The sequence below is a fragment of the Haliaeetus albicilla genome, chromosome 18, assembly GCF_947461875.1.
Source record: "Haliaeetus albicilla chromosome 18, bHalAlb1.1, whole genome shotgun sequence".
Classification (NCBI taxonomy): Eukaryota; Metazoa; Chordata; class Aves; order Accipitriformes; family Accipitridae; genus Haliaeetus; species Haliaeetus albicilla.
Genome location: NC_091500.1, coordinates 27,882,459 through 27,895,492, shown reverse-complemented (window position 1 = coordinate 27,895,492; position 13,034 = coordinate 27,882,459). Strand labels below are relative to the sequence as shown.

General features: G+C 66.4%; 1 protein-coding gene and 1 long non-coding RNA gene across 5 annotated transcripts; both read right to left on the bottom strand.

The window, feature by feature from the left end:
• Positions 1-54: 54 nt before the first annotated feature.
• On the bottom strand, positions 55-1,012 carry LOC138689911 (uncharacterized). The gene is made up of 3 exons (XR_011328705.1): positions 938-1,012; positions 292-561; positions 55-105 (listed from the first exon to the last, which is right to left on the bottom strand). It is a non-coding gene; the product is annotated as an uncharacterized lncRNA (long non-coding RNA).
• A 3,341-nt stretch (positions 1,013-4,353) lies between these two features.
• ARHGAP9 (Rho GTPase activating protein 9) lies at positions 4,354-12,706 on the bottom strand. 4 transcript variants are annotated; one of them, XM_069806018.1, is made up of 18 exons: positions 12,300-12,706; positions 11,253-11,603; positions 10,537-10,751; positions 9,376-9,588; positions 8,803-8,880; positions 8,497-8,610; positions 8,365-8,426; positions 7,662-7,749; positions 7,397-7,492; positions 6,937-7,035; positions 6,720-6,837; positions 6,518-6,631; positions 5,880-5,978; positions 5,713-5,790; positions 5,533-5,586; positions 5,307-5,441; positions 5,102-5,207; positions 4,354-4,848 (listed from the first exon to the last, which is right to left on the bottom strand). In XM_069806018.1, exons 2-18 carry the CDS (start codon positions 11,551-11,553, stop codon positions 4,668-4,670), a joined length of 2,151 nt encoding a protein of 716 aa, XP_069662119.1. In that variant the 5' UTR covers positions 11,554-11,603; positions 12,300-12,706; the 3' UTR covers positions 4,354-4,667. The 4 variants fall into 4 exon arrangements, with proteins under 4 accessions (XP_069662119.1, XP_069662120.1, XP_069662121.1 ...); XM_069806019.1 differs by having other exon boundaries at positions 10,537-10,689; positions 11,380-11,603; positions 12,300-12,705; XM_069806020.1 differs by lacking the exon at positions 10,537-10,751 and having other exon boundaries at positions 11,380-11,603; positions 12,300-12,702.
• Between the last annotated feature and the right edge of the window lie 328 nt (positions 12,707-13,034).

Sequence of the window (13,034 nt, the reverse complement as noted above, 5' to 3'; positions counted from 1 at the left end):
ACTGCAGCAGCGCCCTGTGGCTTTGGGATGCTGCGGAACAGCGGGCCAGGCGCGCCCGGACCATGCGGAGGTCTTCTTTCACCGCTTCTGCCTGGGTGGTTACACCTGCGAGTCGGGAGCGAGCGGGGTGTGAGGGGCACGGATGCTCGCAGGGATGGTCCCCAAGCTCAGGGCATCTGCACTCCTGCACGCCTGCCTCTACTCGGCATATGAGCGAGGCTGGGGGTGCCGCACACGGAGCCCCTCGCCCGGCAGCCGGCTGTGGGGACTGTGGGGATGCTCTGCCCTCACCTTCCTCTTCACCGCCAGAGACATTCCACTGCATGGTGGACAAAGGACAGGTCGTTTGCGAGTCTCCTCTAAACTCCTGCCCAACAGCTCCGAGGTTCTCCCCGGAATGTTCCCCCGTCTCCAGGAGCAGCCCCTTTTATACCCGCCGGGGCACCCGTGTCACAGGCGCGAGGTGACGTCAGAGTGACACGGTCACCGCTGTCCACTGTGACATGGCCGCCAACTCCCTGGGCTGGCGCCAAGAGCTGACCTGGGGCTCGGCCGCAGCCACTGGGGAAACAGGGCATCACTCTTAGCCCACCGGCGGGAGCGACCGCGGGCACCGCTTGCCGGCGTCTCCCTGGGGGGGGTTGCCGGTTCCTTCACCACCCGGCTGCCACCGTTGCCCACCCCGGGACCAAGCAGGAGCCAGGCTGCGCACACAGTCCCAGCAGATGCGCAGACAGATGTGCGTGCACCACGAGTGTGCACGTGTGCACGGACAGCCACACCACATGGGCTCCAGCGTCCAGCCCCCACCAGGATCCAGCATCCAGCCCCAGGGGGGAACAATAGCCCAGGAAGAGCAAGAGTGAAGACTAGCCCTCTGCTCTAGCCCACGCAGACACCATGCTTGCAGGCTCCCAAGAGGAATGGGGTCTCTCACCGGCTCAGAGAGCAGCAGCTGCTGTCATGCGAAGGGACACCAGGAGGACGGAGTCGGGGCACGCGGCAGGCAGGCAGGCAGTGACCCCCATGCTTTGGCTGCGGCCCCTCAAGCAGCTGTGTGCAGCAGCATCGCATTTAGGAGGTGGCAGCCCAGGTCGCTCTGGCCACCATCTGACAGGGCCTTTCCCCTCGGCAGCGAAACCTGCGAGCGGCTGGAGAAGCTGGCAGGGAGCAGCCAGGGCTGTGCCGGCGGGTGGCTGTGGGTCAGCGGGGACAGGGCCACTGGCTACGAGATTGCTCAAATGCACCCTGTGAGATGGGGTGCAACCGGCCACAGGGCCAGCTCCACTGGGGATGGGGACAGGCGGCCCCAGCGCTGTGGGGCCATGAAGGATGGCAGCCTGGGGAGGGGGGGAGACCGGGGCCCTGGGAGGAAGGGAGGGAGGCTTGGGGGGCTCTGGGTGATAACGTTTGCCACCTTCTGTGTAAATGTGTCCCTGGCTGCTGGAGCCTGAGTAGTCTCAGACAGGCTCACAGGGGTTGGCCTGCACGGTGCGAAACGGTTGCCAAAAAGGCACAGTAAAAAGTCCGTGGGACCCCAGCCCATGCGGTGCACCCCGGCGTGTCCCCACACGGAGAGGCAGGGAGCCGGGGGGATCGGCACAGCACGGGGTGGGAGCACCCAGGGCAGCGAGCCCCGGCCGGGGGGGGGGCCACGGCTCCAACTCCCCCCTGTCCCCCACCAGGGGCACACAGGGCCCCGCGTTCCCCCCACCTCGGTGAATACAATCATATTCATATTCTCACCACATGTGAGCCACCCCAGTGCACAGCCCCTCGTCCCCACTCGCCCCACAGTGATGTCCCTGCCCAGGGCCACAGATCACACAGCATTACAGAAGGGGGGTGGTGGGAAGTTGGACCATCTGGTCCAACGCTCATGCTCGGGCAGGGTCACTTAGAGCCAGTTGCCCAAGACCATGTGCAGGTAGCTTCCGAATATCAAGGATGGAGACTCCACCGTCTCTCTGGGCAACCTGTGCCAGTGCTTGGTCGCAGTCAGAGTAAAAAAGTGCTTCCTAATGTTCGGGGGGAACCTCCTGCGCTTCAGTTTGTGCCCATGGCCTCTGGTCCTGGCACTGGGCACCACTGAGAAGAGCCACCACTGGTACCGCCGGTACCACTCTACCCCTGTTCTTAAATCCTTACTGGGGTGGGGACTATGCCAGGGGGCTTTGCCCTTGGACAAGGAGGGCTGTGGGAGGCAGAGATCGGGGGGGCACAGCTTATCTGGGTGTTGCAGAGTAGGAGACCTCTGGGACCCCCACATTCCATGGGATGCAGCCCATGGGATGCCAGGGCACAGCTTGCATGGGATGGTTATGCAAAGGGAGGATCTGTGGGGTGGCATCAGACTCCCTCCCCCAGTGCACCCCAATTGCAGGGGGGATTGGACACTTCTCCGATACCACTCTGTGGCTGCCTGGTATGGGGCAGAGCAGCTGGTCTTCTGGGAGGGAACTCGCACTTTGGGGCCTGTGAGAAGAGCGCGCTCTTGTGCGAGGGTGCGTGTGCAAGAGCATGCATACAAGAGTGTGCGTGCGAGGGGTCACGCGCAGATGAGGCAGCAGGAGTGGGGCTTGAGTGTCCCTGGAGGGGAGAGGGTCTTGTGAGTGCAGTGGGGGCTCCCAACCTCTTTCACACCCCTTCACCATACCCAGTGTCCCAGGCTAGCTCCAGGCCCAAGTCCTTGTGGTACCCTTTGCCTGTGGGGCTGAGGGGGGACTGCTGCACCCCCCCTGACACAAGGTGTGACCCGAGCAGGGTGGGGGTCCCCTGGTGGTAGGGGCTGCTGGCCTTGGGCACTTTCTCACGGGCAGATGGGGAGCCTGGGGCGGGCAAGGGCTGGATACAGGAGCTGAGCTCTACCTGTGCCCTCTGTCACCCCGGGGTGATCGAGGGTGAGGGCAGCAGGGGAAGGAGGTATCGGGGGTGCCCAGGGGTTTAGGTGCTGGGGATTCGGGCTGTCTGTCCATCTCCACCATCACTGCCTTTGACTACCTGCTTCCTTCTGCTCCAGCTCTGACACCTGACAATGCCACCGAGAATGGGCCAAGCCAGGTCGTTGTCCTCCCAGCACCCCAAGTTGCCCTGGGCAGAGCCCTGCTCTCAGCACCCGAGGTCTATGAGGAAGGGGCACCTGGGAGCCCCCTACCCAGCCAGGTATGCTGAGGGGTCAGGGCTAGGGGAGCTGTGTGGTAGTCAGAGGGGGCCCTGAGCTGCTGTCTCATTGCAGGCGGGGAGTTGGGGCAGGGAGGACGGGGTGATGCTTCCCCTGTGCCTGGTGTGGGAAAAACCAAGTCCTGGCACCATATGCACATCCACAGTCGTGAGCCCACATCACCCTGCCCCGTATCGTGCATCCATCACCTCTGTACCCTCCCTTCCATCACTCTGAGCCTGTCTGAGACTCATAGCATGAGGTCCCCACTCCCTAAAAAACCCCATCCCCTACACCCTTTTCTGCCCCTGGGCCACCCCCCAGCCCCTACCCAGTGCCTTTGAACCACTCTCCTCCAGGCAAGCAGCCCTGCTGTTGTGCTGACTGCTAGAAATGCTTCTCCCACTCCAGCTCCTACACCACCCACCTGCACACCTCCTGGTGTCTCCTGGGACACCCTCCACCCTCTGGGACCCCCACCTAGCCCAGGATGGGACCCTTGCACTGGGATGCCTGGGGGTTTCTAAGGCTATATGACACAGGCACCAGCCACCACTCAGAGCCAGGGCTGCCCTGTCACACCAGCAGACCCCCCCTGGGCATCAGTGGGTCCCTCCCAGACCCTGATGAGCCTCTGGATCAGTCCCTGCCCAAAGCAGGGCTGGTGTCTCCCTGGTAGCCCCCCGGGATCCAGCTGTACCCCCCTGGGTTCTGTGCCTCCCAAGTCTCCTGTGTCTCCCCTTCTGCCTCTTCTTGCCTGGAGCTCTTGGGCCCCTGCCTGCCCTCCACCTCCTGCCTGCCCTGGACCAAGAACAGATCCAGTGGACGCTGCTGCCTGGGAACTGGGAGTTGCTGGTGCAACTGGTGAGCAGGAGTCTGGGGGACACACAGGGATGGGAAACTGGGAGACACAGGGAGGCCCTGGGAGGGATGGTGACCCTGATGGGGCATTTTGACAGCTCCCATAGACACTGACTGTTGCTTCCTGCAGGCAGGAGTCCTGGTGGTGGTGGCCACCTTGTGGTCTGCAGGGGCTGGTGGCGGCTGCAGCAGTGTGCAGGCACCCCAGGGCACTCCCCGGAGAGACACCCAGCCCTGGTATGGCCGGATTCTGCTCTGGCACTGGCTTTGCCAGCAGAGCCGGGGGCCTTTCCTGGGGGGGATCTGATGGCAACAGATATGTATTTAATGAATGGTGGAAATAAATCAGCACTGTAATGACCTTGGGGAGGTGTACGGGGCACGGCAGGGGGCAGAGAGAAGGGCATTTGGGGGCTGCCATATGTGTGGATGATGACGTTCTCTGGGGAGGCAGTGGGAGATGGGTGGCTCTTGGTGCCACAGATGCCCCCAACCCTGGTCAGAGCAGGAGGTACTGGTAGTCCCAGGGAAGGTGCCTGTTTACTGCAGAGTTGAAGGTACATGGGGCAGGGAGGACTGGGGGGGCAGGAAGGGGCACTGGCAGCCAGAGCACCCATACCTGACTTGGGGGGGCAGGGGACCAGGCTCAGGGGGGCGCAGGGAAGATGCGGTCAAAGTGTGCCAGCAGCAGCTCCACGGCCTTGTTCTGCTGGGCCATGCCCGCCGCCAGGCTGCCCGGCTCCCGCTCCGGCCGCAGCAGTGTTGGCCCAAACACGATGCCGATGTTCTGGCGTGTCATGCGGTTGACATCTACCCGCTCCATCACCCTGGGAATGTGCAGGGTTGGAGGGTGGTCCCATGCATGCCATCCGCCCAGGCCTCCCTCCATCACCCCAGGGGGTCCATGTGCCAGGGCTTCATCACTGGCATGCCCTGATCCTTCCCCCACCTCCCCGGCATACCAGGGCCACCCTATATGCCCCCCAGCTACCCCATACTACCCCATAGCCCATCCATCTGTGGGGCAGCTCTAAGCCCATTCCACAGCCACCCCCAGCCCAGGAGTGGCCCTCCCCTTACCGGCAGAGGTGAGCCAGGAGGTAGCGCAGGGTGGCATAGTTGACGGGGGGCAGGCTCTTCACCAGCTCAGCCACCCGCTCCACCTGCTCCTGGGGGTCTGGCAGCTCTGGGGGGGAAACACAGCAGTCAGACACAGTGGCTCCCCTGCCCCCCAACACCCATATCCTGGGGATGCCAATGGAGAGCACTGCAGGGGCGCACTTACTGATAGCTTCAATGAAAGGATTGAAGAACTCGTAGGGCACTAGGGGCTCGGGCAGCTCCCGGAAAAAAAGCTTGAGGGCACCGGTCACCACGTGGACATCGCTCCACTCGGGGTCTGCCAGGCTGAGTCGCTCCTCTGGGAGGAACAGGGGAAGTCAGCTTGCGCCTGGGCCCCCCAAGGCCCCAGCACCGCCAGGGCCACCCCCTGCCCAGCCACCCCAGCTGACCTTGGCACAGCTGCTCAGGGAAGACATAGCGTCCGTCCGAGGTCACGGCTCGCTCTGTGGGGACAAAGGAGGGCTCACGGGGGGAGAAACCGCCTTCCCCTATCCGTGGGCATATGCTCCAACACAGTTCCCCTGTCCCCTCCCCAGCACCCCCATCCTGTGCCCCTCCAGTCTCCTCACCCCGGTCCACGGCAAAACGCAGCTTCTGGATCACAGACAGGTTCCCATTGACCCGGTAGATCCCGTCAACATCAAGGCCTGGGGACAATGACGGGGGCGAGACATGGTGGGGGAAGTCCGTGCCAGCTCGGGGGGGCATGCTGGCTTGCCGGCTGGGACGACCTTACCTCTCTCCTCAACGGCCTCCACACAGAGCCGGACGAAGCGGGGCACTGTGGTGCTCTCCCGCTGGCACAGGGCATCCAGGCGGCACCCGAACACCTGGTCTGGGAGAGGGCTGCGCTGGGGCAAACTGGGATGGGGGAGCACTGGGACTTGGTGGGGGGCAAATGGGACTGGGAGCAGGGTACAGGGACCAGGAGGGAATGCTGAGGACTGGGAGGGTGGTGGTGAGGGCAGGGACAGACACCAGGACTGGGAGAGGACACTGGGACCAGGAAGGGATACTGGACTGGAGGGAGACACTGGGACCGGTGGGTGCACAGAGACCGAGGGGGGGATTCTGGGACTCGGGGCAGGGGGTGGAGGAGAGACACTGGGATCAGGAGGGGGACAGGGACCAGGAAGGGATGCTGGGACTTGGGAGGGACACTGGGACCCATGGGTGCACAGGGACTCAGGGCAGGAACACTGGACGGTGGGGAGGCACTGGGACCCACTGGGGACAGGCAGCCAAGGCTCAACAGCTCTCAGGCACCCTCTTCCTCTCCCACTTTGGGGGCAGAGGGAGGCTGTGGGAGGGTTTGGGGAGGTCCCGAGGGTGTGGTGGGACTTAGCAGGAGGTCCCACAGCTGGGGAGTCCCACCTCGAATGAGCCCCTTCTCCTGCAGGCTCTGGAGCGGGGGCCGCTTGATGATGAAGCGCCTCAGCTTGCTCTTCACCCGCTTCTTCTCTGAGGCATCGGGGGTGTGGGGGGCACCTGGGGGCACAGTGGGCCCAGAGTGCGGTCATGGTCACAGTCACACCAGCCCCGAGGCCGGCTCCCCCCCTCGGCCCCCCAGCCCTACCTGGAGCCCTGGCCCCCTCAGTGACCCGCGGTGCCTCGTCCTCATCCCCGCTGAGCTCCCCCCCGGTGTCCCCGCGGTGCAGCCAACCCACAGGCACGTCCACAGGGTTCTCCAGGTCCTGTGGGAGGGTGGCACGGTGGTCAGCGATAGTTGGGGATGCCAACAGGGCTGGGGGCAGCCATGGAGCACTGCCTCCTCCCCCCCTCCAGGCACTCACCAGCCGGCGGATGACCCCCCGGATAGCCCGGGACCACTCCTGGATGGTGGCCTCTTGGTCCGACTGCAGCAGGAACTCGTTACCCGTCACAGTGCGGAGCTGGCAGGGGGGGCAGCAGGATGGGGGGGGGCAGAGACCCCTGGGGACCCCTACAGGGGTCAGGGGGACCCAGGCACTCCAGGGGTGCCCTACTCCCTCCCCAATGGTGGGCTCCAGGGGTGCCCCTAACCCAAGGGTGTCCCTATGCCCCCCACCCACACCCCAGGAGAGTATATGAGTGGCACCCCTTCATCCCATTTTGGGGGTTCCTGTACATGCTGGGCGCTGGGGTCCCCTTCTCCATGGGCTGCATCTAGGAGGATCCCTTTGATGCTCGGACCATTATGGAGAGCCCCATGTCCCCAAGGCTGTGCACTTGAGGCACTCCCACATCCAGAGTCTGGGGTCCCAACCCACTCACATGGATGACGTTCTTCTTGCTGGAGAGGTCACGGGCCCAATCCAGGGCAGCCCCCCGCAAGTCCACGCTGCTCTCGGGACAGCTGCTGGCAGGGCACTGGGGGGGCACAAGGCATCACAAGTGTCCTGTCCCCCTTGTGTCTCCACAGCACCCCATATTCCTCCACAGCTCTCTCTGCCTGCTGTCCCCACTGTCCCCCCCATACCTCCCCACGCTCTGGCATGCCCCCACACTCCCAGCCCACCCCCGTGCCCCCCCCACTCACCCAGGCAGTGGGTGCCGGCCCCTTGGACTCCTTGTAGAAGATGAGGCTGTTCCCGGCCAGCACCACCCAGGAGACCCCCCAGCTCTTCCTGGGGGCAGCAGGTGAGGGACACCCCCAAACCCTCCCCAGCCAGGGCTGGGGGCAGGTTTGGGTGCCCCCTGCCCTAGCAGATCCCCACACAGGCCCCAGGCATCATTTGGGCGCTGGCAGCACCCCAGATCCGCTCCCTCACCCCCAGCCTGGCACGGCCAAAAGTGCCTTTGTGTGCCAGGGACATCGCTTGTCTGGAGCCCCTCAGCTGTGAAGAGTCATGGGCCAGGCTGGACCCCCCCCCCCCCCCCAGGCTGGAATGCCCACCCCCAGCTGGCACAGCCCCACCTGGCATAAACTCGCCCCTACCCAGGCTGGCATGGCCCCCTCAGCTTGGCAAAACCCCTGTGCTCAAGTGGGGACCCCCCAAAAATCTGGCATGCCCCCCCCAGACTGACAGAGAGCCCTTGCTTCAATATGAGCCTCCCCAAGCCTGGCACAGCACCCCCTGCAGGGATCCCAGCCTGGCACAGCCCCCTGCACCAGGACCACCCCCCCCCCGGGACCCCAACCTGTCACAGCCCCCCTGGAGCAGGACCACAGCCCCCTGGCACCGGGAACCCCCTCCCAGGACCCCAGCCTCGACCAGCCCCCTCCCCACCCCAGCCCCCACCTGAGTTTCCTTCCACCCTCAGCGATCTTGGTCCTGTTGAGCTGCCCGGCCTTCTGCACCTCCTGTGAGGACAGGATCAGTGCCGCCCCTGCTGCCCCCCCGCAGCGCCCCCTGACCCCCGACGTAACTCACAGTGGGCAGAGTGGGGATGCAGGGCGGGGGCTCGGCCGGGGCCAGGGAGGGCTGGGGGGCTGCTGCCTGGTCCTCCAGGCTGTGGTGGGCGAGGGTCCGGCCGTGGCTCACCTGCTGTGGGGGGAGAGCATGGGGGGGCACAGCCCAGGCCCTCTGTGGTGCCCCCCCCATACCCTTCCCAGTGCCCCCCGTTATCCATCCATGCCTTGATCCCCCTCCCATACCACCCAGTGTCCCCCCATCCTCCCTCCTCTCCAGCCCCCTCCCATCCTGCCCCCCTCCCTGTGCCCCTGTCCCGGATCTCACGGTGCCACCGGGAACCCCAGCATCCCTGGAGCTCCAGCGTGCCGTGGTCCTGGGGGGCTCGGCGGGGGGGGGCAGGCCCTGCAGGGGACACAGGAGACATGGGTCAGCCTCAGGGGATTGGCATAGCCAGGACCCCAAGGACAGGGCCCTGCGCAGCAATTAGCGCTGGCAATTAGCACTGGCACTAACTGCCAGCAGCCCAGCGGGACTGTGGCAGGGAGACGGAGGGGGACCTGGAGAGCACTGGGGGAGTCAGAAGGGGCAGCAGTGGGGCCACACGGAGGGAGTGGGAGGGAAGATATTGGGGAGATAATTTAGGAGAATCGAGGAGTCATGGGGGTCACTGCGGGGGGCACGAGGGAGATATAGTGGACCTTGAAGGACACGGGCACAAAGTGTGGGCATTGGTGGAGGGCCTGGGGGTCATGGGGAGTATGGGGAGCAGTGGGATGGATGCTGGTGGGGAAATGGGGGGACATGGGGGGGGGCAGGGAGGGGTGGGGTTGTGTAGACCCAGCTGGCAGGGAGGCTGGCAGGGCCCCAGTACCCCCCACCGCTGCCCTCCATGCCCACCGCCTCCCGGTGCTGCCGGGGGGGTTTCCAGGAGGTCATGCCCGTCTCAGGGTTGTAGAAGAAGCAGCGACCAGTGCTGGGGTCCAGGTGACGCTCCCAGGCCCCCAAAAGCTGGAGGGGGGGCCCGGCTGGCATGGGCGGCTCAGCCTGGCCCCCCACCCGCTGCAGCTCCTCCAGGTTGCAGTAGATCATGGTGGCTCCCACCGGGGGCACCTGGGGGGGGGACAGACCCTAAACTCTCCGTGGGGGGGGGGAGCACATGGACAATACCCATAGCGTACACCCAGCCCCACGCTGTGCCTCGCATACTCTGCCCCCAGCCTCATTTTCTGCTCAGCCCCCCCCAGCAGTGCCCCCTCACCCTGGCCCTCAGCCCCCCCAGCAATGCCCCCTTGCCCTGCCCCCCACCCCCCAGCCCCCCGCATTCCCCCCCAGCGCCCTGCCCAGCCCAGATCAGGGTTTTGCAATCGTTTCCCCAAAGCCGTTTGCCGCCCCCCCCCCCCGGCAGCCTCACCCCCCCCCCCCCCCCGGTGCTCCCGGGCCCGGTGCCCCGCTCCCACCTGCTGCTCCCGGCCGTGCAGCACCGGTGCCCCTCGGTCCCTTCTCCCCCCCCCACCCCCGACCCCGGTGCGGGCGGCACAGCCCCCCCCCCCGCTGCCCCCCCCCAGCACTTCCTCCACTGCCCCACGGGCGACGAGGAAGCGGCAGCAGCGAGGGCGGGGTTGGAGGGTGCTGGGGTGCGGGGGGGGGGTGTGGTTGGGGGTGCAGGTGGGTGATGCGGTGGGGGGAGGTTGGGGGTGCGGGGGGTTGCAGGTGGGCCAGGTGGGGGGGGGGTGTGCAGGTGGGCGATGGAGCGGGGTGGGTGATACAGAGGGGTGAATTTGGGGGGGTGCAGGTAGGCAATGCAGGAGGCGAGGTTGGGGGTGCAGGGGTGGAGGTGGGAGGTGCAGGTGGGCAATGCAGAGGAGTGAAGTTTTGGGGGGGAGGTGGGGGGGTGTAGGGGTGCAGGGAGGGGATGCTGGTTGGAGACGCAGGGTGCGGGTTGAGGGAAGAAGGGTGCAAAGGCTGGGGGGTGGGTGCGGGGATAGGGAGAACCAGTGAGGCTGCAGGGGCTCAGAGGGGAACAGGGCTGGGGGCACAGGGTGTCCTTCTGGGTGCGACCTGGCTCCCACTCACCCCAATGCCCTGGGCCAGCAGGTCCTGCTGGGACTGGCACCGTGACAGGGCTGGGGAGGGGGTGGGCAGGGCCCCCTCTGTCAGCTGGCTGGTGCTGATGCAGCAGCCCTCGGGGCGGTTGGGGGTCAGCCTGGCCTCCTGGGGGGGGGTCAGTGGTGGGCCACACAGGTTCTCCAGTGAGGGGTACTGTGGTGGCAGGCCTGGGGAAAGAGAGGAGGGTACCTACAAACTCAAAATGATACTCCGGGTTGGAGGTGGGAGGCACAGACCCCCACCCCTGGGCCCCAACCCTGTTTTCCCTAGTGTCCCCCTGCTCCTGGTACCCCCAGCCCTATGTCCCAGATGTCTCCCAGTGCCTGCAGCTCTGTGCCCCTTCCACCTCCTGCACTCCCAGCCCTTTGGCCCCCATCGTCCCTCATGGGTGTCTCCCAGCCCTGTACCCCCAGTGCCCCCTTATCCTGTGCCCTTAATGCCCCCAGCCCCGATCTTCCCCCAGCCTTGTGCACCCCGACCCACAGCCTGGGACTCCCAGTGATGTGTCCCCCAGGTCTGTACTTCCAGTGTCCCCTCATCCTATGCCCCTAATGCCCCCAACCCCTTGCCCCCACCTCAGTGCCCCATGGTTCCATTCTCCCAGTGTCCTGCCATCCTGGGTCTGCTTGCCCCATGGCCCCAGCCCTGTGCCCCCCTGCCCCACTCACTCATGCCTGCAGGCTGGCTGGGGGGCAGCATGCTCTGTCTCCCAGCGTCACCAGGGTCCAGCTCGGCCACGTAGGTAGCAGGGACGAAGAAGGGCCGAGCCCAGCGGGGCTCGCTGGCCCGTCTCACCTGCCACCAGTCCTCGTTGGCTTTGTGGAGTAGCAGGAACTGCTCCCCAGCAGCCATGGCCACCTGCCGCCCGTCCTCAGCACGGTATGCGTAGTTGTAGAGGGCGCGGAGCACCACAGCCGGCTCGGTGCGCCGCCACCGCCGCCCCTCCAGCCGCCAGCGCCCTGGCAGCATCCTCACCCCGCTCAGGGCGCCTGGGCACACTGCAGCCTGGTCCTCAACATCTGCAGGGCACAGGACTGGAGGTCAGGGCAGATGTGCTGCATTCCCCATGGCTGGTATGGCCCTGGGCTGTAGTGGAATGGGGCTGAGCAGTGCCATGGGTGGCGGCAGGGACCCTGCCTGCCTGCAGGGCCAGGACAATGTTGTGCCCTGTGGCCAGGCTGTTCCCCGTGGCCGTGGATTCCCACCCAACCATGGCAATACCCCACAGCAATCCTGTCCAGAAGCAGTGGAGGGACCATGTGCTGCCCCAGTTCCTGGTGCTAGTGAAGCCAATGCCCAGCCCTGGGGTACAGGGGAATGGGGGGACCAGGGGCACTGGGGGGGTTGAGGGACTGGGCATGCTGGGGCAGCCAGGGCTCGGGAGCGTGCAGGAAACCCAGCAGCTGCTGCAGCAGGAAGCAGCGAGGCTGCGGCTTCCTCACACCACACAGCATGGGGCTGGGGGGTGGTGCTGTGGGGGCCTCAGCTCCACGGTCCCATGGCTGCAGGTCCCCTGGTCCTCATCCCACGGCCCTGCAGCCCTGTGGCTCCCAGTCCCTTGGTCCCCGTGCCAAGGACCCCCACCCCCCCCACATTCCCTGGTCCCCAGCCCCACAGCCCTAGGCTCCCAGAACTGCAGCCCTCCCCAACTCCACGGCCCTACAGCCCCCAGGCCTGCCCCCCCCCCCCCCCCCCCCACCTGGAGACACACTCACCATCTTGGGGGCACCGCTGTGGGGCCGGTGGGCAGGACCTGATGCCAGGACAGAGAGGTGGGGGGGCTGCCAGGGGGTGTCGGCAGAAGATGCCGGCATCCTGCCCTGCACCCAGCCAGCCGAGCACCCACGGGGTGCGGGGATTAGAGCCCACGGCCCCGCTCGACCCCGCTCGGCTCTAAGCACCTTTCGGCTCTGCCCACGCTGTGCTGCCGGGAGGGGGGTCACGCAGGGCGGGGGGGGGGGGGGGCGAGGCAGGGCAAGCGGGGTAACGGCACTGCCCCGGGGGCGGGACGCCGGCCCGGGTTGTGTCCCACGCCGCTCCCGACACCCGCCCCCGCCTCCCTTCGCTTTCTCTGCCCCACCGGGTCCTTGGGGCACCGGGGACGGGCTGTGCCTGCACGGACCCCCGGTCCAGGCCAGCGACCCCCCCACACCTGGCCAGCGACCCCCCCACCTGGTCCTGAGGGGGTGGCGGGTCGGGCTCGCCCGTAGCGGCGGCAGCGGGGACACCTCCCCGGGCCATGGGACGGGACGAGACGGGGCGCCTGCGGGACGGGGACGGGGTCCTCCCGGGGGAAAGGGAGAGTGTCCCGGTGGGAAAGCGGGAGCGGGGCAGTCGGACACCGGGGGGGACGGGCTGCGGGCGGGCGAGCGGAGCTGGGGCTGTTCCGGGCCCGGGGGGGGGGAGGGGGGCGGGAGGCCTGGGTCCTCGCCCACGTTCTGGAGGGAGGG

Bases quoted from the DNA above. Each gene is read 5' to 3' on its own strand.
- ARHGAP9 (XM_069806018.1), bottom strand. From the start codon at position 11,553: ATGCTGCCAGGGCGCTGGCGGCTGGAGGGGCGGCGGTGGCGGCGCACC. The intron at 5,791-5,879 runs GTAAGGTCGTCC...CATTGTCCCCAG, and splicing joins GGAGGCCGTTGAGGAGAGAG to GCCTTGATGTTGACGGGATC. The intron at 5,442-5,532 runs GTCAGCTGGGGT...TGTTCCTCCCAG, and splicing joins CCCTGAGCAGCTGTGCCAAG to AGGAGCGACTCAGCCTGGCA.